The sequence below is a fragment of the Sinohyriopsis cumingii genome, chromosome 17, assembly GCF_028554795.1.
Source record: "Sinohyriopsis cumingii isolate HCF-2022 chromosome 17, ASM2855479v2, whole genome shotgun sequence".
NCBI classification, from domain to species: Eukaryota; Metazoa; Mollusca; class Bivalvia; order Unionida; family Unionidae; genus Sinohyriopsis; species Sinohyriopsis cumingii.
In genome coordinates this window covers 15815882-15840341 of record NC_142977.1, presented here as the reverse complement: position 1 = coordinate 15840341, position 24460 = coordinate 15815882, and the positions used below count along the sequence as shown (strand labels likewise).

Here is a 24460-nt window from a genome sequence, read left to right as displayed (position 1 = left end):
ATCGTAGCGATATGACTGCAAAATTGTTAAAGCTACGTTAAAAATCCAAAATCACACAAACACACACACACACACACACACACACACAAATAATAATAATAATAACGAAACCTCAAGGAGGGAACCATTCTTCAGAATGCGTTTTAATGAGAGATTAAGACATTATACGGATTTAATAGGCAGATAAAGGTCACTTACTTCAATTACTGTCGGACATGTTAGGTGAAACCATGCACAAGTAGATAAACTGTTTTCGATTCAGCTGTGTAAGATGAGATCGGTGGGTAGGTAAGCGCGTACATGAGCGCGCGCGTGTGTGTATTCGTTAGATCAATGGAGAGAGAGAGAGAGAGAGAGAGAGAGAGAGAAGGACGGAGGGGACATAGCTGAATTATCGATTGATTGTTAACATGATGTCTGACGTTTATTCCGAGAGTTAGATAGCGTTGGCAACAATTGATGTCGCCTCGTTAGTCCACACTCTACAGAACACATTGATGTAATGGAGGAACACTTTGAATATCGATAATGCAAATATTATGAATAAGTCCCTCTATGAGCGGGGACTGAAGCTGTTATTTGTATTGACCAGGCATTGATTCTAACGAGAACTCAAATTCTTAGATCGGAATTTCTGATTTGTTCCAGATAGTCATTAAATCCAGGGAAGGCAAACATCTCACCACTGGAATTGAAGTCACTCAGATCATTTTGAAACTCAGAGAGAGAAAGCACACAGGTATTTGTTACGTAAGTACATTCACATTTAATTGATAGAAGTACTGTGTCGAGCCAGAGGAAAAGTCATAATATTTAAATCTTAAAATGTGATTTTTTAGAGGTGTGTATGGGGGTGTGCGTGAGTGCGCGCGCGCGCGCGCCCGCTCTTGTCTCTTACTTATACTGGAACAGCTCATGACTGCAGCAAAGATGTATAGCTATATATGTGATCGTTCGTGTGTGTGTCTCTGTGTGTGTATGTGTGTGTGTGTGTGTGTGTGTGAGAGAGAGAGAGAGAGAGAGAGAGAGAGAGAGAGAGAGAGAGGGACAGAGAGAGAATAGCCGTGAGAAGAAAGAAGAAAGAAAAAAAAACAATTCAAAAGCAACAACAACAACAACAGCAACAAGAAAACAAAGGAAAAACTGGAACACTGTTTAACGGGGGAAAAGTATTCGTTTAATAAAACAAACTTGAGCAACACTTCCCGTCATTACAGATCTAGCAACGTTTAAATACTCGAGGTGTTTTATATATATATATATATATATATATATATATATATATATATATATATATATATATATATATATATATATATATATATATATATATATTTAAAACCTCTTCAATCACATATTGCATATTGGAGCATTGTCGTTTTCTTTCAGACATGTGTAAAGCTTCGGTCACGCTTTGCCATTGTTGAAGAGAAATTGCAAGAAAAGCAAGCTGGATATAGAATGATGTATTTTATAATAGATGATTGTACTATATCCTGCTATACAAAAATAAACAAACAAACAGAAAGAACGCTCCTGTTATAGTTTATGTACTTTTCACAGGCTTAAGAATGCGTTAAGAAACACCTCTTTCTCCATGTTTTGATAAAATGAATCGGTGAAAAGAAAAATACTGATTAAGTTCTTAAAGCACTTTATGATCAGCTTAAATCACGAAAGACTCTAAGAGCATTTGAAACGTTTTACTGGTATCAGGCAGGGGTGCATAATAAGCCTTTTCTTGTTTATAGTGTCGTAAATGATTTTGTTAAACTACTCGAAGCAAGTAAATGCAGAGGTATATGTTTTGATGAAAATGATCCAGACATATTACAATTTTAATTGGCTTATATTGTAATTAATTTGTGTGGGATACAGTTGTTAATTTAATGAGGTAAATAATCTATCTTCTGTAAAAATTACAGAATGAAATTGAAATTGTTGTTTTCAGGTCCGATGGAGCACTAAGGATATACGAGAAATCGTTGTATTGAAATGAACAAGTAGACACAGTATCATTATAAATATATCTGGGTTTGTATTGCACCGTTTAGGGTAAAGCAAAACAAACATCATCCTCGCAAGAGGAGCAAACATAGTTTAATCTCATGAAGTATTACATCTTTTTCAGTTTCTATTAAAGAGTCATGATTGTCCTCATTCTTTGTTACGGATCATAGAACTAGGTGTAGTATAGTAGGACGACTGAACTTCTGACGGGAGTCCCGTGTTAAACAGAGCCAAAAAAGATCATAAAACTAAAATTTCCCGACTAAATAAAATAGAAAGTTTATTGCAACTTAAATTAAGTAACAGAAAGAAGTGAACCCAAAACTATACGTAAAATCAACAGCCAATTTATTTACCTAAGTTAAAAAGTGAAAATTTACGAGACACTTATATATTATGAATTAAATTCCAAATACTCCTAAATATCCTATCACAAGACCAGAAATATAGAATGTTTCAAATGAATTCCAATATTGAATATCCTGATGTGCGTGTGCGTGTGATGCATAATGGCGTGATTTGGATATTTTAACGTAGCTTTACAAAATGCTCAGTCATATCACTACTATGTATGCAGTGAGGCAGTGTATAGTGATGTCTAGCACTGGGGCATCATGCCGCAGACGTGTAGCATCATGTCTTACCCAGTCACATTATCCTGACACCAGGCCGACCAGTCCTAGCACTAACATCTTCCTGCTGAGCGCCTTGTGAGGCTGCTGCTAGTACCAATTTTATAAGTCTTTGGTATGACTCGGCCGGGGTTCGAACCCGCGACCACCCGCATCCGAGGCAGACGCTCTAACCATTTAGGCCACCGAAGCGGTCTTCAGTCCGGAATATCTTTGAGTGAGTTCTCAATAATTCCAAAATAACGTGTTAATCCAAAGTCAGTAAGCACTTAGTAATTCCCATGAATAATTTTTATATAAAAAAAAACAATTCCTCTCGAATTATATCTGAATACAACTATAAAATCTGACAACAAATGAATTTCGGAGACAGATATAAAGATGTGAATTAATTATTTATTTATCAAGGCCCTATTTATGCACATGGTCACTTGACTTTGGTGTGAGTCATCCCCATGGGAAATTCCAATCAAATTGTAAGCAAGTTTGATTCTAAAATATTCTGAACTCAAAAAGATATATTAACGTGTTATTTACAAATTATAATCACTGACAAAAGTCAGCTATGTAAGCATAAGACCATTATCTTAAAGTACAATCTACAATTATGGACAAAATGTACATACATACATACATACATACATACATACATACATACATCCATCCATCCATCCATACACACATACATATATACATAACAAGACAAACGTCTTGTGTGACACATGATACGTAGTAAGGCATTATAATCTCATTTCCCGTCTATAAAGAACAAACAAACAGATTCATCCTGAGGAACTTGTTACGTAGCACGTCATTTCATTTAGAGTGCAGAGTGACACTTAATGAAATAATATTACAAACATACACTTTAAAATGTCAGCCTAATGTTAAAGTCCTGTTTGTCCCATAAACGTTTGACTATATTTAACATGGAACTCTAATTAGAAGCTTGACCATCCCGCTATACTGCTGATAAGATTTGAAGAATTCATATTTTTAATTTCTTCTTTTAATGTAGTTGTCTTTTTCGAGTGAATAAAGCAAGCCAAATGTCTACACTTTAAATTGAAAGGGGTTATGTATCTTTCTGTCACACCTGGAGTGTGACAAAATTATATCCTGTCATTGATATTTTGAGAAGGAATATGCAAATATTTAATTGCCAGCAAGCAGTCCAGCCACCCATTCATCCTTTATGCAATTTATATCTATGAACAGTATATATGTGTAGATTTATGTACGTTTACTTGTATTTCCTTGTAGAATATTTGATGTCATCATTTTACCGTGCCATAAGAATTTAAAAGAAATATGGACGCAGAGCAGTTCAGACAACGCGGACGAGAGATGATCGACTATGTCGCCGATTACCTTGAAAATATCCGCAGCCGTCAACCTTACCCGGATGTCAAGCCAGGTTACCTTCGTCAGCTAATACCAGACTGCGCCCCTGAGTCTCCCGACGCCTGGGATGATCTGTTTAAAGACATCGAGAGAGTCATTATGCCCGGGGTACGTAACCTCAAGCTAGGTTGCTCATGCTGAAATCTGTATCGACATTTCTCGTTCTTTTCATCTGCTCACTTTTATTTCCTTCATCACCATTTAGATCACTTTGCGAACTAGGTTGACACAGTGGACAAAAATAGTAATATCAGCACAGGAAACAATAATAGCAGCAGAAGCAGCAGACATACTGTGGTGATGATGTGGTGGTGGTGATGATGATGCGGTTGTGGTAGTAGTATTAGTGTTAGTTTTTATTATTATTATTATTATTATTATTATTAATAGTTATAGTAGTAGTAGTACTTTTATTCTTGTACTTGCTGTTGATGTTGTATTAGGAACTGCAGCCGATGTGGCACATGCAAATGTAGGCCACTCGAAGATATTCTATTCTGATCAATACCATCACATTCACTCTGCTTCTTTGGTCAATGGTGAGGCGATACAATATGCAGATAATTGCAGTATTATAGAGTGGAACAAACAAACATTGACACATTTTAATCAGATCCTCCTCGGAAACAATTAGGTAAAATAAAAAATAATTTTTGCAGGTTTGTGTCAGGAGGTGGTGGTGATGTGTGATCTCTCCCACTCTTTAATGTTCTTGGTTATCGTGATGTAGTAGATGATTGACCAAGGCGTTATTGCCCGAAACGAGTAAACAATACCATAAAATATGAAACTAAGGAATGGAATAATAGAGATGGGAGCAAAACTATAGAATAGAACATCACGAGCTCCCGTATATAAAATACAACAGCTTAATAAATAATTCTCAAATAAAAATAGAACCCAACCTAAACACGTGTCATTTTGTTTTTTCGTTTCCTTGGATCAACCAATATATCCACTCTTTCTGTGTCAGATATCTTCTATAAAAATTCAACATATGGCAATTTCACTCCTAATACACACTCGTTCCACACGAAATTGAATTAATGTACTCTCGCACTCCCTCTGAAATTAAGACATAATTAAACCTCTCAGATACTATTACTGCCACCCTGTTGCTATAAATTTGCCAGTTGAACTATGCACGTCGGCAAACGTTACTCGATTCTCGGTTGAAGAGGATTCACAAAAATTACACTCGAATTAATGGACTTCAGTCCTGTCCTAACTACGTTACTTTGCTAATTAAATATTTATTGACATCCATTTTCAGTCATAGAAAAATCAGTCTTCAGCATAAATGGTGCAATCATTTAAAACAAATAACTTACATATTCACACAATTTGTCTTGGAAGAAATGCATAAAATCTTAAACTACATGATTTCTATAACACACAACAAAAAAAAAAAACCCAACTAAATCCGAACTCATTTATATATCGAAATATTGTATGACATTCTTACAACACATGAATAATATAACATGCACAATTATTTCTGAAGTTGAGGAAAAATGTAACTATTAATTTAAAATGAATAAATTGAGTACTAATTATAAACTTATATCAATGAACACACTGTATGTAATTGAGACTAACCTTTGTGCCTTCCTGAGCTATTGCTCGCCTATCACCAGCGAATTGTCTCTGTCTCTTCTCTGATTTCGGGTCTCACAAATTTCCAGACTCTCTTGTCCATTGGATTTTTTTTTCAACGAGAGAAAATACTCAGTAATTGTCCCCAAAGTCCCTCAGACTTTTCCCCTCAGCCGATAAATTTGGACTGAATAATATCGCGAGGGATATTATTTTAAACCCTGATTTTCGTCTGGAACACACACACACACACACACACACACACACACACATCGTTCAGCTCTCACCAATCAGGATTACTACTTTAACCACGAAACCTTGTAGAAGTCAGAATAATCCTCTCTAGTCCTGATTTATTGATAACTATTCTGGAAAATATAATGTATGATACCTGTTTCAGATGGCCGGCGACTTCCTAAAATATTCCCTGGTTAGTCCCAACTCTTGTCATTTAACCGCGATTGACCTTGCGTTAGTACTGCATTCTATCTTGCTGTAACCGGTAATCGAGCGAGCCCTAATTAAAATTTAAATCATGCCTCACACAGAACAGGTTCCGTCCCTCTAAGTCAACCATTCGTGGCGAGTCTATCCCATACGTCAAACTGAAAGTATGCTTGTCACGCTGACCAAGACGGAATGCACTGTGAAATTATTCTACAGAAATCATGCTACAGAAGTTTGCACCATTACATATTGTATACGTTTCGCTCTATGCAGCTCGCAAATGAGTGCTACATTAACTATTTTTCATTGATCTATTGAAAAACACATATAGACAAGAAAGCCATGTCTTTATTTTAACATCAATTTCAGATAACCCATTGCTATAATCTTCATTTCAAACCATGTCTTTATTTCAACATTAATTTCAGATAACCCACTGGCATAGTCCTCATTTCCATGCCTATTATCCAACGGCGAACTCATTTCCAGCTATTTTGGCGGACATTTTGTCTGCTGCAATTGGTTGCATTGGCTTCACTTGGGTGAGTACGTTTTTCTGTCTTTCCTTTATTTTCGCTCAAAATGCTCACACACAAACATACATACACATACATTTGTATAAAAAAGTGTGCACAAATAAAAAAAAAATTACGACTGAATTGTGATGACAAACACTAACAAAGGTAAATTAAAAGTAAACCAAACAGACATCCGGCAATTAATTCAATTAACGTTATAAAAAACAGAATAAGGATTTACTGGAAACATGGAAATAAAATATATCCATAGTTATCAGTGATACCTAAATTTTTTGGCTTTGTTCTGCCTTCTACTATAAATATTTCCTCAAATGTTTATAGCTTAAGCTTCGTGGAACAATCATTTCTAATAACTGAGCATTTACTAAAATCTTTCACTCAAAAAGCTATGAATTAAGGCCTGATGTCAAAGAAAACGTCCATAAGGACTCTTTCACAACACATTTTACTATCTACGTCTACTGTTTCAGTTTTGAAGTAGAGGACATTTCTTTAGTGTAAACAGAACTAGACATTCCCATAACTGTATGGGTTTGACGGTATTTATTTTCTTGCCTTTAAAAATGCTCTCTCTCTCTCTCTCTCATATAAACTTATAACTGCCGGTCAGCGAGAGCCTGTTGTCTCAAATTAGCAGCCTCCTTCCAGTCCGTTTTAAAAGAAGAACCACATCAATTGTGTACTGTCAATTAACTTCTCTCATTGCATTAACAAAACCTATTTCGTTTCGTCATCCATTTCATCGAATTGCTGCTATGTTGGTGTCTTTTTGGCATTCATCAGCAATAATGTCATGTTTTGTCGTAACGTTGATCCTCGTACTTCTTTCACTGAATCCATTGATTTAGCTTGCATTAGTTACTGATCGATCTTAGAGATCCCAGATTTTATTAATGTTAAGTGTGGCCCGAATTAGCATTATTATATAGACGATCGGCGTGGGTTGATTACTCATCAGCGATAACATTTATATTACTAGACATTCATTAATAGCTATTTGCTAATTGATATTAATTTACTTTTCTAGCCACATTACACATTGGCAGGAAAATGAAATAATGGACGAATTCTTGTAATCACTTGAGTACTAAATCTGCAACATTTACCAAAATTTCCAAACGTGTATAACGGTGTACTACAATGAAAAGGATGCCGATTAATTGAATCGATTGGAAACCGCACTTTAGAATTAAGGCTAATAACTATTAATATATGAGGCATTGACAGTTTGCATGCCATACACTGTTTAGCTTCCGATTGTTTCATTTGCTGTGCGTCTTTTAACTCTTATTATGACAGGATTCAGTATTCTAGACATGTCTTTGTGGAATATTTGGCAAAATGAAGTAAAACCTCTTTAAGATTATTGTGATCTTTGTGGACTATTTGGCAAATGAGGTAAAACCTCTTTAAGATTATTGTGATCTTTGTGGACTATTTGGCAAATGAGGTAAAACCTCTTTAAGATTATCGTAATCTTTGTGGAATATTTGGCAAATGAGGTAAAACCTCTTTAAGATTATCGTAATCTTTGTGGAATATTTGGCAAATGAGGTAAATCCTCTGTAAGATTATTGTGATCTTTGTGGAATATTTGGCAAATGAGGTAAAACCTCTTTAAGATTATTATGATTTTTGTGGAATATTTGGCAAATGAGGTAAAACCTCTTTAAGATTATTATGATTTTTGTGGAATATTTGGCAAATGAGGTAAAACCTCTTTAAGATTATTGTGATCTTTGTGGAATATTTGGCAAATGAGGTAAAACCTCTTTCAGATTATTGTGATCTTTGTGGAATATTTGGCAAATGAGGTAAAACCTCTTTAAGATTATTGTGATCTTTGTGGAATATTTGGCAAATAAGGTAAAACCTCGTTAAGAATATTGTGATCTTTGTGGAATAATTGGCAAATGAGATAAAACCTCTTTAAGATTATTGTGATCTTCTTTCGGAGTGCTGCTTATACTTGATAAAAGAATCGATAATACAACGGAAGAACTGCATGGACATGCGCAAATGATGCTTTTATAGGTGATCCAATGAGTAAAAAAACCTCTTTAGCGGCTTAAATACTCGATATGATTAAAATCAACATCTGTGACATAAACGTCATGCTCTGTTGGCCCGTCGATTCACCAGTTAAAATTACGTGTTTTGCATCTACCAGACTGAAAAACTTGACTCGGAATATGTTTATTATGGCGATATTTATTCTAACGATATTTAGTCTAACGATTTTCATTCTAACGATATTTAGTCTAACGATTTTTATTCTAACGAGAACGATATGCAACGCTGTATCTGATGCATTACTAACACTAAGTGGACCGTCAATTCTAGAGGTTGGCAGAACAGAACCTTTGTTGATATCCGTCAGTTCTACTTATTACGAGAGGATCTCGATTTTAATCAGACTTCATAAACGGTGTTTCTTTTTATAGCAAATGTTATTCATCAAAGGTTTTCTTAATGATCATGTTTTTCAAAGGTAAACAATCTAGTTACAAGAAACTCTTTGTTGGCATTATCGGCAAATCGGTGTGTCGTGTGCGGTACAGTCATATTCTCGTAAACAGTAGCTTTTTCCTGGCAATGCTTGGGTGTGAATTTCATTCATACTTTACAAGATTGAACAAACCTAATCCTACAATATAGTTATATGAAGCTTTTAATTTGAACGATTTATTTCTTCGACACTGACAGGATATTCGTTTACAATGTTCCAATACGTAATCTTTGAGAGACAGAAAATTGAACCAAGCCCTTTACACGCGTAAACGTATCTGCCTTATTAGGCATAGCCTTGTAGATAGAAGACATGTAATTGTGTTGTTCTCTATCTGTCTGGTTTTTTTCTCTCTCTCTTATAACTTGGCCTTTAGTTGACACCATTGTTGTGCTTAGTTGCCGTAAAATGATTCTTATATGCTGACTAACATTCCGTGACACCGTTGATTCCTAAACCGTGAGACGAAGATATACATGTACATGTACTAACGTGCCACCAATAAAGTCTCCATTGAGAGGAGACGGTGCTATAAGGATATATTGTTTGCTTACTCCTTTTTCTTCAACGTCTCCTCGCCCACATGACCCAGCGGTGAGTTAAAAAAACCCAACAAATCAGCAAATTCATGCACAGGATCAGCTATGGATCCAGGAGGGCTGGAAGTTTGGGACTTGAGCTAGTATGCCAGTCTTCTTCAACTGAGTTTGTTCTTCCCATTAGCTGTGTATGTATACCCCTTGAGCATTTCCAGTCAGGTTTGGTCTGAAGGATCAAATGTAGTGTTATTGCAATATTCAAAATGCGAATTTATATTTGATAGCATTATGATGAAACACAAGTGATATGTGGTGTGATTTCAGCCTTGTGGATGAGCATTTATCAATGGCAAAGCACGGGTTTAAGAATAAATTCTTCGAACGCGATCTGTTAGATAAGAAATTTACACAAAGAGGAGCGGATGAGACTTGCCATGATACCCGAAATACACATATAGAATGTGTCAGTTTGCTTTGGGTGTCCAGTGGCAGGCAACCATTATTCTTAAGTCAATATGCTGAACTGTAAACTATTTAATAATAATAATAATAATAACAATAGCCCCAGCAAAACAAATAAATAAATGGACATAAAAGAACTGTGTCACGCGTGCATCTATATAACAATTTATTCCCACTCTTACCCTCTCTTTCTGGCTGACTTGCAAAAATTGTTACCACCTAATTTTAACGTTGGCATCCCTTTACCGCCTCCATGGCTGAATTGATACATATATCACTCGATGCTAATTATTTTGAGACAATCACAATCGATGAGATCTCTAAAATCAAAAGGTGTACCAATGTCAGTAACAATAATATAAAACAGCAGTGTACTTTTTCTTCTCGTGAGAAAAAGAAACCAATAAATGTCGACACCAATCAACTAAATACTTTAATTCAGGGAAAGTATTAAGGTCAATAAATACCGACTTCAATAAACTTTTGTGATATTCATGAGTATGATTGTTGTGACTGTCATTTAAACAAAGTCATTTCTATCTCACTCTTGTGCTTCCACATAATTCGCATGTTTCCTTAAAGAGATCGGTTGTCCAGAATCAATAGAAAAGGAATATCTTTTTTTGCTTGTATATATCGCCTATCCAAATGCGCAAAGAAAATATCCCGACACGCCGTCAAATAATGAGCTGGCATAGGGGAGTCTTTGTTAATTTCCTCGTTTGACGGCTATTACTTTGCGCAGTTCACTTCGCGTTATTTACTGTTAATACTTTATACAGGGGATGCCTTTACCCGAAGACACGATCGAAACTTCGATGGCCGTTTGTGCACAAAGAAAATAATCATCGGATGTAATTTGACGCCATATAGGATATTCTGAGAAGTACTTTCGTTAACATGACATAACATGGCAACGAGAAGGGAGTGAGGAACAATCGTCCTGCCGTTTGCATTTTTCGTTTAATCACCCACGACCACCACATGTATGTGCTTTCTCACAATTGCTACCACGTTTTATTATTATTTATTTTTCACTTTCCTAAGAGTCTGACTGTAAAGAACAAGTAATGTCACGATTGCTATGGATTCTGTCTGATTCAAACGAAAGATGATATATAGTTTTAGACCGTCCAGCAGATGATATTGTGTTTAAACGCTGATACTTCCACTACATGGCACGAGACTTCGTCTCCATCGATAGCATATATATTTATAAATATGATAACATAGGACTTATATCAAAATATTGAGCACCAGCTGGATTTTTTAATTTTGTAAAAATATAGAATATAAGCTATGTTTACTGATCAAAAGCCTTATGCCATAATACGTTACATTTTCAAAATTCGAGTGGATTGCCCTTTTGACGCCCAAACCGCAACACGTAAAAAAGGTAAAGAGTCGATAAATAGGGTGCCGCCTTTAATAAAGTCTTTGCGTGGATTTTAATGTCCAGGGGCCGTTACTTCAGCCCTTGTGAACCCAAGGATAACTGTATCAATATTCAAATAAAACTCGGGCATTCTAAGACATTCCTATGGATTGTTTGCACGAAATTTTCAGGCATCAAGTCCTGCTTGTACAGAGCTGGAAGTAATCACCCTTGACTGGCTGGGGAAGATGTTGGACCTCCCACCAGAGTTTCTTTCGTGCTCCGGCGGAAAAGGGGGAGGAGTTATACAGGTATGCTTTGAATTCCATTTACACTGCAAAGCTGACAATATTTGGATAGCGCAAAAGAGCTGTGATGCACGAAATCCGAAACTACAGTTGTGTTTTGTCTCTTTTTTTCTGGGAAAGAGCGCATTTAATATGGTGCATGAATACATCTTGATTTATCTGTCTTGACGTATCTATATGCCATACCAAACTTATTTCTTTCCTTTTTCTGCTACTCAGAACAAAACGAGTATTTCGTTTGTGTATAGAATGCAAACATATTAACTAACACATAGGACAACCTTACCATTTGGCAGTGTTCATGTTTGCGGAGATAAAAGAACAGCTAATTATACAGTTAGTTGAGCAAAGTGAAGTGAGGTGAAAGAGTGCCTAGTTTGTTTGATAATATAATACCTGTCACGTTGATCTAGAAGCACCACATAAATTCATAAGTTCAACTTTCAAGACTGTCAGCATGGAATCGTTCCATTGAACACTAGAACCTATTTTGTAATCAAGCATAAGACGGATACTAGTAAGACTTAAGAGTTTCTGACTTCTTTTTACGTGTTAATCAAATGTTAAAAAATTGCAACTAACAATGGAGTCAGTGTGAGTGGACAAACACTTTTTGGAACAGCGTCATCACCTTGATTCTTATTCCTTTATAACGTACTGATGATATTCAGTACCTTCAAACAATCAATCAGATTATTGTGAAATGTTCAATATATATATATATATATATATATATATATATATATATATATATATATATATATATATATATATATATATATATATATATATATATATATATATATATATATGAATGACTATTTCCAGGGCACCGCCAGTGAGGCCACCTTGGTAGCCCTTCTATCGGCCAGAACTATGTTTCTCCACAAAGTCAAGAAGGATAACACTGATATGGAAGATGGTGTGATCATGTCCAAGTTTGTTGCTTACATGTCCGATCAGGTTTGTCACCGTTCTTTAAACCTAAGTAGAATCTACAGAAGTTACTTCTAGTAATCATCTATCTATCTATCTATCTATCTATCTATCTATCAATCTATCTATCTATCTATCTATCTATCTATCTATCTATCTATCTAACTTCCGTCTATATTCCATATAAGCTCATTCGATATGTACAGCTTGTAGAAGTTACTCCCAGTAATCATATTGATATATTCCATATCAACTCATTCGATATGTAGAACCTGTAGAAGTTACTCCCAGTTATCATATTGATATATTCCATATCAACCCATTCGATATGTAGAACCTGTAGAAGTTACGCCTAGTAATGATGCAGATATAATCCATATCAAAACATTTATTTTGTAATAACGCTTGTATTGGTGATAAGCATACACATAAATTCAAATTCAGCCGACATATCATATTGTACTTTGAACTAATTTTTAAACATTTAAAAAATACTTGTTGTAATATTTACTGTGCACCTTTTAAGTCGAATGTTCGAAAATGTATCTTCATATAAACAATGATATGCTGTAGCAATAGTTTTTGACTTATGGAATTTTTCATCCCTTAAAGGCCATTGTTATTGATATGTTGTGGAATTTATTATCCTTTAAAGAACATTATTATTGATTTGTTGTGGAATTTATTATCCCTTAAAGGCCATTATTATTGATTTGTTGTGGAATTTATTATCCCTTAAAGGTCAATATTATTGATTTCTTATGGAATTTATTATCCTTTAAAGGACATTGTTATTGGTTTGTTATGGAATTTATTATTCCTTAAAGGTCATTATTATTGATTTGTTTTGAATTTATTATCCCTTAAAGGCCATTATTTTTTATTTGTTATGGAATTTATTATCACTTAAAGGCCGTTATTATTGATTTGTTATGAAATTTATTATCCCTTAAAGGCCATTAATATTGATATGCTGTGGAATTTATAATCCCTTAAAGGCCATTATTATTGATATCTTGTGGAATTTATTATCCCTTAAAGGACATTATTATTGCTTTGTTATGGAATTTATTATCCCTTAAAGGCCGTTATTATTGATTTGTTATGAAATTTATCCCTTACAGGCCATTATTATTGATTTGTTATGGAATTTATTATCCTTTAAAGGACATTATTATTCATTTGTAATGAAATTTATTATCCATAAAAGAACATTTTTATTGCTTTGTTGTGGAATTTATTATCCATTAAAGGACATTATTATTGCTTTGTTATGGAATTTATTATCCCTTAAAGGACATTATTCTTGATTTGTTGTGGAATTTATTACCCCTTAAGAGATATTATGATCGATTTGTTTTGGAATTTAATATCTTTTAAAGGCCATTATTATTGCTTTGTTGTGGAATTTTTGTATCCCTTAAATGGCATTATTATTGCTTTGTTGTAGGATTTATTATCCCTTAAAGGACCTTATTATTGATTTGTTGTGGAATTCATTATCCCTTAAAGGCCATTATTTTTTATTTGTTGTGAAATTTATTATCCCTTAAAGGCCAATATTATTGATTTGTTGTGGAATTTATTATCCCTTAAATGACATTATTATTGATTTGTTGTGGAATTTATTATCCCTTAAAGATCATTATTATTGCTTTGTTGTGGAAAATATTACCCCATAAAGGATATTATTATTGATTTGTTATGGAATTTTTTATTTGTCAAAGGCCATTATTATTGCTTTGTTGTGGATTTTTTCCTCTCCCTTATATGGCATTATTCTTGATTTGTTGTGAAATTTATTATCCCTTAAAGAACATTATTATTGCTTTGTTGTGGAATTTATTATATATTAATGAACATTATTATTAATTCACTATTCAATTTATTATCCCTTAAATGATATTATTATTGATTTGCTGTGTAATTTTTTATCCCATTAAAGGACATTATTATTGATTTGTTATGGAATTTATTATCACTTAAAGGACATTATTATCAATTTGTTGTGGAATTTATTATCCCTTAAAGGACATTATTATTTTTTTGTTGTGGAATTTATTATCCATTAAACAACATTATTATCAATTTGTTGTGGAATGTATTATCCCTTAAAGGCCATTATTATTGCATTGTTGTGGAATTTATTATCCCTTAAGGACATTCTTATTGCTTTGTTGTGGAATTTATTATCCCTTAAAGGACATTATTATTCCTTTTGGTTTGTATTCTTCATTTGCAATAAAACTGGTTTAACTAGGCTATCAAAAGTTCTAAAATGCATTTGACGTTAATATTTGCATATTTACATGACATGTTTTAAAATAAATTGTGAATTTAATCGATGAATAGCCATTATTTGTGAGTTAATGATCTGTTCCATTGTTGGGGGAGAGATTCTCTTATAAATTAAATGATCAAAGTTTGTAAGTTTTCATTACCATAAATATCGTTATTGATCTCATGAAATTTTATCATTAACTTAAAATATAAAACTTTAGTTTTACAAATATAAGTCAGTTTCCATTTTAACACTATTCATGCAACATATTTATACGCCATTATATGTCGAGATCAGTTGCAAAGAAAATTTTTCTGATAAATGTTTATTCAACTCTGCTGAATTTTACATTTTTTTTTTAAAGACTTAGAAACAATAAAAATTTACCACAAACACCTGTTCTTACAGGTTTTGGCCACATTTGTATTTATTAGAGTGATGACCTCACACAACAGAGATGATCTCAGATAAGTATAGTGCTATATAACATACGTGTTGTTTGTCCATGGCTTGCCATTGTTTTGTCTATTGGATTCCAGGGCAGTAGTTATTAATATGAAATATCGTAAACAATTTAATTTGTTGCTTTCTGTTTATCAGACTGGTTATTGAAGAAAGTTTTCTCTTAACACCCATGCAGGCACACTCGTCCGTGGAGCGTGCGGGACTGATTGCCGCCATCAAAATGCGGAAGCTGGAAACAGACGACCAATGTGCACTCCATGGACACACCCTCCAGCAAGCCATAGATAGTGACAAGGCTAACGGTCTTATACCTATATTTGTGAGCTTCTTTACATTTCATTTCTTAAAGGTTTAAATGCAACTAATCGTCTTTAAATATGTATAGAATTTTGGGAACCGAAAACACTAAAGAACCCAAGAGACTACTCCAGAGAGAGAGAGGATAATTAGTGGAATGCAGAATCTAGAAGGAAAATTGATTGAAGATATATCCTGTATTCAAGCTGTCTTTAATCCAAATGCTTTCTTTGGTTTCTTGATGACTTTGTTTACTTTCCTCCGAAAACGAAAAACCAAAACAAATCACAAAAGAAATGGAATAAAACATCTATATAAAATACCGCTAAACACGGTTATTGAATACAACTATATTTACACCACTGTCGGGCTTTTCTGCACACATAAGGTTTCAGTCACCAATATTGATGCAAAACGCATACTGAATTCGAGATATTGACAAAAATAAAATACTTCAATGCTTACCATTTGAAAAGAGGCAATTGTCACCAGAATATTTGATTCAATATAATACTAAGTTTGGGCACACCGGATACCACCCCTGTTTTCATGACTCGCAAGATGTCAGCCTATTCTGCGCATATACCAGCAAGTAGATCTCCGCTTTTTTCTGACATTACTGGTAGCGAGCATCCGATAGTCTGAACTGATTAGAGGCTGAAACAGCGTAAAACTTCAGTATCGAATACGGCCCGACCTGGTTGGTCTGCGCTACCAGTAATGTCAGGAAAAAAAGAGAAAAAAAGCTGAGATCTATATGTCGATCTATGTTGCATATAGCATTGAAAAGATATAATGTTTATGCATCATGCTATGGAAATAAAATACATTACTCTGGACTCTTTCTGTAAGCATTTCAGTCAAGTAATTAGGTCAGGTTTATAGCTGGTTTTAAAAAATTCAACGTAACAATGCCACTAAATAGCAAGAGATATTAAGCAATCTAAACCAATCTCATAAAAAATGAGCAAAAGTTCAACACTTTATAAAAATAAGTTTTAGGTGGAAGAGAAACAACAATGAATAAGATGTAATGTGTTTTTAATACGTCTCGTTTGTGGGGAAAGAGAATGTAGAAACAGACTAACGCTGGGCAATTTATTGAGAATATTGTTCTAGCGGCATGTTGACATGTTGGATAGCAGACGATAAAGTACACGTGGAACAGCTTCTTGTAAAATTAGAAACTTGGATTAAGATGCAGTATTGTTCTAAGGTAAACATTTCCATCTTTTGTAGGATTCTAAAAGATAAATAATAAATAGGTTGTTCAGGGTTACAAGTTCAAGACGGTCATGGAGTGGATCTTCATGTTGACATTTAGTAAACACATTTTCATATGTATTTAGAGCAGAAATATGGGATATTTTTTTCTTTGCTTTATGAATATAACTTTCCTTAATAAAGGATAATCATTTTTTCTTGATACAAATTGGATTTTCAACCAACAAATAACACGTGATCCAATGTTTACAGAAAAGACATATCATTGGTCAGACTTATCCGATGCGCAGAATTGTCCAACATGGTGGGGTATATACAATTCAGAAATTTACGTTGGTTAAATTGACATGTATCCGTTTTAATTCAGAGTGGTCTGTAATATGCTTATATTCTCCTCATCCATTTTAATATAAATATCACCTTCAAGAAATATATATTTTCTTTTGTAGTACAACTATTCTCATGTAAAGACACATGATGGATAAGAATAAAAATCTAATTTGTTTTTACAATTAGGAAAACTATAGATCAAACAGCTATACAATTTTAGTACTCTATTTAAAGGTCTGTGCAACCCTAGGGACCACGCCATCTTGTGCCTTTGACAGTCTTCCCGAGATAGGACCAATATGTAAGTTAATCAAGGTTACCTGCTTTTGGATTGAGGGAATTAGTTTTCAATTTATAATACCACATAATGGTCCTGGTCATAAAAAGTAGAAGAAATCTTTATAGTAATTTAAAAAGGTTTGTTTCTCAAAATGTTAATTACTTCAAACCTCCTCTTACACCTTTAACCGCAGTGACTAATGCACGAGCTGCTTGAATACAATTTGTATTGGGTTCAGAAAATTGTTTTGCAGGTAATACGTATATAATTTATGTACCATGTAAGAATAACCATTATACATGAATTACTTCGTGAAACCTTTATCCATATAACTCAGCATTTGTTAAACACACCTAGTCTGGAGGTTCTCTTAAAATTCATTCCACTGGTTATTATGTGATTGTTTTAAATTTTTTAAAAGTGCAGAATTAGATTTTGTAATCTCTTTACTTAATTCAGATTGGCTAGTTCATACTGAAAGACTTCATCCAGGTTACGATTATTAAATAATTCATTTTGACTGTAGTGATAATGCTTATAGCAAACATGAAACTTTGTTGAAGCTGGAAATTGTGCCCATATTAATTGTGATTCTATCAGCCAATTTTTTGTTCTTAGGTGAGAAGGAGGGCCTCTGGCTACATGTCGATGCAGCGTACGCTGGAAGTGCTTTCATTTGTCCCGAGTTTAGATCATTCCTTAATGGTGTGGAGGTATGCAGTAGAACCAGTTACATTATGTTTTGTGTCAACTTTTGCTATAGATTGTTTTATTACCTGTTTTGTGCTGAATTGTTATACATTTTATTATCAATTTTGGTAGTGACAACATGGTGGAAATCAAGTCTTGGAGAAAGATAAGTTGACATTTCAAAATTGTTACGAGGAAGAAGCTAAGGCTTAGTAATCTGAGTTTCAGGTCACTTAAGACTTGATAGACAGTTGGAATATTTGATTTGTTACATCAGGAGGATGCATTATCCATTGTGTCATGTTCATGCTGAAGAGAATTATATATATATATATATATATATATATATATATATATATATATATATATATATATATATATATATGTAGTCACTTTCATAGTGAAGGGAATGCTATAAACAGGAGGTAATGCTGATGAAGATGTCACATACCTGGAGACATGTTCATACAAAAGAAGATGTTATGTACACGATATCATGCTTATACCGAATAGGAAGCTGTAAACATGTATAAATGTTTATACTGTAGATGTTAATACCTGCAGTCATGTTCATGCTGAACATGTAATCATGATCATGTGGTTAATTATATATATATCGTGTTCTTAACTTTTGCCCATGATTGTAGATTGCCCATTAAAGATAATGGTCTTTTGAAAACAGGATGTTTACATGACTAACGTTTGTCTATGATTGTAGGTTGTAATTAACAGGTTGATATCGCTTTTGAGTTTAGAATATTCAAGAAACAGACTTGTTTATAATTTGATTGGAATTTTACATTGGAATGACTCTCATCTAGGTCAAGTGAAAATATGTATAAATAGGGACTTGATAAAGAAATAATTTATTCCTGCATTAGGTCAGTCTTTGGCATCTATTTATTATCAGAGTTTACAACTGCATTGAGATAAAATTCCAGAGAATTATTTAAATTATTATTTGGAATTATCAAGTGTTTATTAACTTCAGATTAACACATCATTTTGGAATTATTGTGAACTCATTCAAAGACATTCCAAATTACATAATTGTGGTACATCAGGGCATACAGGACTATTAGATCTCACTTGGATCATTCTATAGTTTTGGATTTGTGATAACACATGTAGGATTATTTTATATTTAATTCACAATACTGTAAGCATCTCTTGTATTTTAAATATTATATTATAGGAAAATAAATAAATTAGCTGATATTACTTAAATGTTTGGTTTTACTTTAACCTAGAGTCAAACTATACTGAATAGGATGCTCTATACCTGGATTCATGTTCGTTCTAAAGAGGATATTGCACAGATGGAGTAGAGTTCACACTGCAGTGAATTGACTTGAATTGGGCAGGGCGCAAAATGGATTTGTCAGCCCTAGGAAAAATTCTTCAGTAAACCATTATGAATTACCAATAAAATTATTTTCTTTGGTGGTGGGCTCCCTGACTGTTGAGTGCCCCAGAATTTTTTCCTATTTGTCCTACCCTGTCTGTGGCCCTGGAATTAGGACAACACTTTTTCTTGATACATGCATGTCTGTATGAAATAATGCTGTATGCATGTCTGTATGAAATAATGATGTAACTTGTCTATTTTTTGCGAACTCTCAAATAGAGTTTTTCATTCGATAAGTGCCCAAAAGAAACCCTAATCACAAAAGCAGAATATTTGGCTTTAACACGGTAGTTTTTTATTTGAGTCAACTTTTTTGTTTCAGAACTGTGTTCTCTTTTACAGTATGCCATGTCTTTCAACTTCAACCCTCATAAATGGCTGCGGGTCAACTTTGATTGTTCTACTATGTGGTGAGTATTATTAAATCCTGCCATAGGGAATCGGTCTGTTTATTGTGCAGATGATTAGCTGGACCAGTAAACACCAGCCAATCGCATGACAGCTGAGATATAAAAAAATTACAGATAAATAGTCTCAGATAGTTTATGATGCCATTTTCTTGCTGAATGAAGAACGTTATTTCATGTTCATGTATTCACTTTAGTTTAAATACATTTTTAACGCATTATAGGCTGTTTCAGGCCAAAGATGGGAGTTAAGTGCCTCTCTAAAAGTTGCACCAAGGCAACATACCCTTGTTAACCTAGGCAGGTATCAAATCCACTACTCTTTGATTGCAAGTCCGATGCCCTTCCAACTAAGATACTTTGGCTCCATGAAGGAATGGGGAATATGACTTTGCTGGGACTATTCGTGATCATTTACTGTACTATACTCTATGTCGTAAATATAAAAAAGATTTGGTCAAAAAGTTTTTGCACTTGTCTATTTTGGTATTTTTCACCTAAGAAAAATAATACTTCACATGTAAAAATATAAAATTTCCCATCGTGACATGTGATGTGCGAATAAAATGTTCTGACAAGAGCAATGCAGGCAAGAATAATGTATATTTCATGATCTAAATCCATAAATATAAACTCCATTACCTTTTTGGAAATAAAATCTTTTGCTGGCATCTGTTGACTCATGTGATCATTATCTTGTGTACAAAGTTATAACCATGATTATGGTAAACAGCCTTATCACTTAATTTGACTATTACTGTTGTTGTAATCAATGATTTAAATTTATATGTAAAAGACTAATCTTTTGCAACATATTATATCATATCTCCCATGAAATTGCTGGTATAAGCCTATAAAGACACTTTTAATATAAGCCAAAAAGAGAGAAAAAAACCCAGCATCTGATTGGACAACATATACATCTGATAGATGCTTATACAGAGTAAATATTCTAATCACAAAGTAATTATTTGCATATGCTACCTTTAGTACTGTTCACTGCATATCAAAATTTTTTGCAATGACTGCAACCATTTTACTGAATCGGTTTCCTAATTTGACTGAAACTGTAAACACTGTTAGATCGGAACTCTGTTTTAACATTCCTTTATAAAGTAAATGCAAATTAAAGAACCAGTCTAGTTTGGATAAGTCATTTTTTCTGTTTTACTTTCAAAACTGTAATATTTATTGTCATATGTTTCAGTTTATGGAGTTTAAAGTTTTACTCTTGATAATCAAACAATGAAAAGTTTGTATACATAACCATACTAGATTGTTCCCTTTGTTTTTGAAATTTTCAATATAATGTCTCAATTTATGTCTTGTAACTTACAGTATTATTAAAATTTTGGAAAAAACGAAGCAATAATTTAGCTACGTTAGAATGGCTTTGAGTGTGATGCTAATCATAAACTTTCAATTGATCATAACCTGTAATAAAATATTTTGTTTAAAAAGCAAACAAATTGTATCAAAGTATGTTGATAATTATGATTAAACTTACTTAAATATTTTTAAAATCTTAGTATGGAAACACATTTTCAAATACCTACTGCGCATTGAAAGACTTTATCTTCTTCAGTATTGTGTCCTCATTTTATAATGATTTATTAAGCATTTTCTTACATACAGTAGTACATTTGAAACCCAGAAGGGAGTTAACATCCCCTTGTTATTTGTGTGCTGTTTTTGTGTTACAGTGATACTTACTATGTTGTGTGCTTACAGGGTACAATATTGCATACTAGTGAGTGATGCTTACTATGTTGTATACTTACAGGATACATTATTGCATACTAGTGAGTAATGCTTACTATGTTGTGTACTTACAGGGTACTAGATTGCATACTAATCAGTAATGCTTATTATGTTTTGTACTTACAGGGTAAAGGATAGCACACTTATTAGTGATGCTTTCAATGTCGATCCTTTATACCTCAAACATGAAAATCAGGGTCATGTGATGCCGGATTACAGGGTAAGCACGTGTTTAAAGCTCCACCAATGGTGCATATTTTCGAACGATACCATCTACCTGTTCTAACCCAATATTTTGAAGCAGCATATCTTGGATACACCATTTTCTTCAGTGTGGATGGTTTACTCATTAGCTATAATTCTAACTTCCTTTCTTGTGGCATACATAAATTTAAGTCATCTTCCATGTAAACTTCACTTGTTCTTGTTAGGCATTTATTTGCTACATTGTGTGTAGGTCCATGGTGTACAGAATGCATCAGGTCACCTCGGGTCTAACTGTAACTGTAAAGTTAAATTGTTCCACAATGACTTTTTAACTATTTTTATTCTGAATCCTATTTCATAACCCTATAAACACAGCTGTATTCTTAGCCATCAAAAGCATTCCCATAAGGACTTATGGACTACTTTCCAATTATTCACAGCCTGTGCATCTACTATTATACTGTTAAGTCCATGAAAAAGGATTGTTACTGCTACATCTGATGACGACCAAATATCAGAAAAATAATTTAAATGCACAAGTTATTTTAAAGTAATTATTAAATTTATCTAATTGACTGGAACACAACAATATTTTTCACCACCTAGTAAATTACAAAGTTTTTTTTCTTTTCTAAAGCTTGGTTGATTCTGATTTTTCACCTTAGATTGTATGTAGTGATTTTTCATTTCAGCACTGGCATATACCACTTGGAAGAAGGTTTCGATCCCTGAAACTTTGGTTTGTTTTGCGTCTATATGGCCAGAAAGGTTTACAAGAATACATCAGAAAGGTAAGAGCCTGTATGACTGATCTTTTTCTCTTTCAAGTCAGAGGTGCATTTAGATTTGTAGAAAATCACATAGTCACATCTTGTTTGATTTAAAAGAATTATATTACTTTTGTTTTCTCAATCGAGTTGTAGTAAAAATAAAACTATGGCTGAAAAATCACTGTGTGATTGGCAATGTTGCCAAAGAAAGATAAGATGTTGTATTTAGCACTCAGATGCTTATTTAGCACTCAGATGCTTATTTAGCACTTAATGCTAATGCTCACTTGTCAACGTCTTATGAAACAATTTTTCTTTAAACTTGCATTAAAATTATTCTTTAAATAAGCATCACAGAGATTTGACTGTCATGATGATCTAGTCATATCTCATAAATGCAAAACATTTAATTATAGTTAAGTTGACCATTGGCCAGATTTAATTTTTGTATTATCTTTTTGACAGGATGTGAGACTTGCACATGAATTCAAAAACCTGGTGTTGGCCGATGAAAGATTTGAATTGTTTGGTGAAGTTACCTTGGGGCTGGTTTGTTTTAGATTGAAGGTTTGTTGTACATGACTGACGTTTTCATACACGTTTATTTTAACCAACTAGATTACCTATATTCTAATCAAATCCTTGTGTAAAATGTTCTGAAAGAAGTAAGATTTGTAATTTTAAGAATTATATTATTCACTTGGATTAATGCAATCTTTATATTATATTTAATTTCAAAAATTATTTGCATGATAAAAGTTGGAATTCAAAAATACATGTGCTTTGTTTTATATGACATATAAGTATCCATGAAATATACCAGTTTTATTTTACATTATGACATATAAGTATCCATGAAATATACCAGTTTTATTTTACATTATGACATATAAGTATCCATGAAATATACCAGTTTTATTTTACATTATGACATATAAGTATCCATGAAATATACCAGTTTTATTTTACATTATGACATATAAGTATCCATGAAATATACCAGTTTTATTTTACATTATGACATATAAGTATCCATGAAATATACCAGTTTTATTTTACATTATTTTATTCCTTTTGATAATATGTTGTTCATCAAAACTTTTATATGTCAATTTGACAATGATCATGGCATCAATTATTTTCTTAAATTCATGTTCTTGGGTAAGATTTTGAGTCAGTTATTATTCTTGAAAAAGCCATCATTATTAAAATGAATAAATTTATGAAATGCCTCAGCATTTAGTGATCAAGTATTATAACATCTTACTCTGGGGACCTGAGTGGCTGAGTGGTCTAAAGCGCTCTCCATTACGGATCACTGCCATCTGACCTCTCCCTGTGTGGGTTCGAGTCTCGAATTCGGCCAAAGTGGGTATGTGAGAAAGTTTACTAGTAGCTTCTTGTGGGCCAGTGGTTCTTTCCAGAATTTTCCTGGGTTCTTCCTCCACCATTAATACTGGCCGTCATGTATAGCCTATCGTGTGCTGAAAAATGATGTTAAACCCTACAACAACAACAACATCTTACTCTACTCTTCTAACAGAAATAACTTTTTATTTAAATAATCATGTCAACATATTGCT

General features: G+C 33.5%; 1 protein-coding gene across 5 annotated transcripts in view; it reads left to right on the top strand.

The window, feature by feature from the left end:
* Positions 1-24460, top strand: part of LOC149777807 (aromatic-L-amino-acid decarboxylase-like) — a 29778-nt gene that overhangs the window by 3300 nt on the left and 2018 nt on the right. For 2 of the 5 annotated variants that reach the window (XM_089938861.1, XM_089938862.1), the window contains exons 2-12: positions 3906-4154; positions 6518-6631; positions 11705-11824; positions 12650-12784; positions 15679-15822; positions 17589-17655; positions 18253-18347; positions 20075-20142; positions 22027-22120; positions 22800-22898; positions 23343-23444. In XM_089938861.1, coding sequence (XP_089794987.1) covers positions 3954-4154; positions 6518-6631; positions 11705-11824; positions 12650-12784; positions 15679-15822; positions 17589-17655; positions 18253-18347; positions 20075-20142; positions 22027-22120; positions 22800-22898; positions 23343-23444 — 1239 coding nt within the window. In that variant the 5' untranslated portion in view covers positions 3906-3953. Of the gene's footprint in view, positions 1-648; positions 751-3905; positions 4155-6517; positions 6632-10958; positions 11125-11704; positions 11825-12649; positions 12785-15678; positions 15823-17588; positions 17656-18252; positions 18348-20074; positions 20143-22026; positions 22121-22799; positions 22899-23342; positions 23445-24460 lie in introns of those variants that run through there. The other 3 variants (XM_089938860.1, XM_089938859.1, XM_089938863.1) reach the window with 3 other exon arrangements.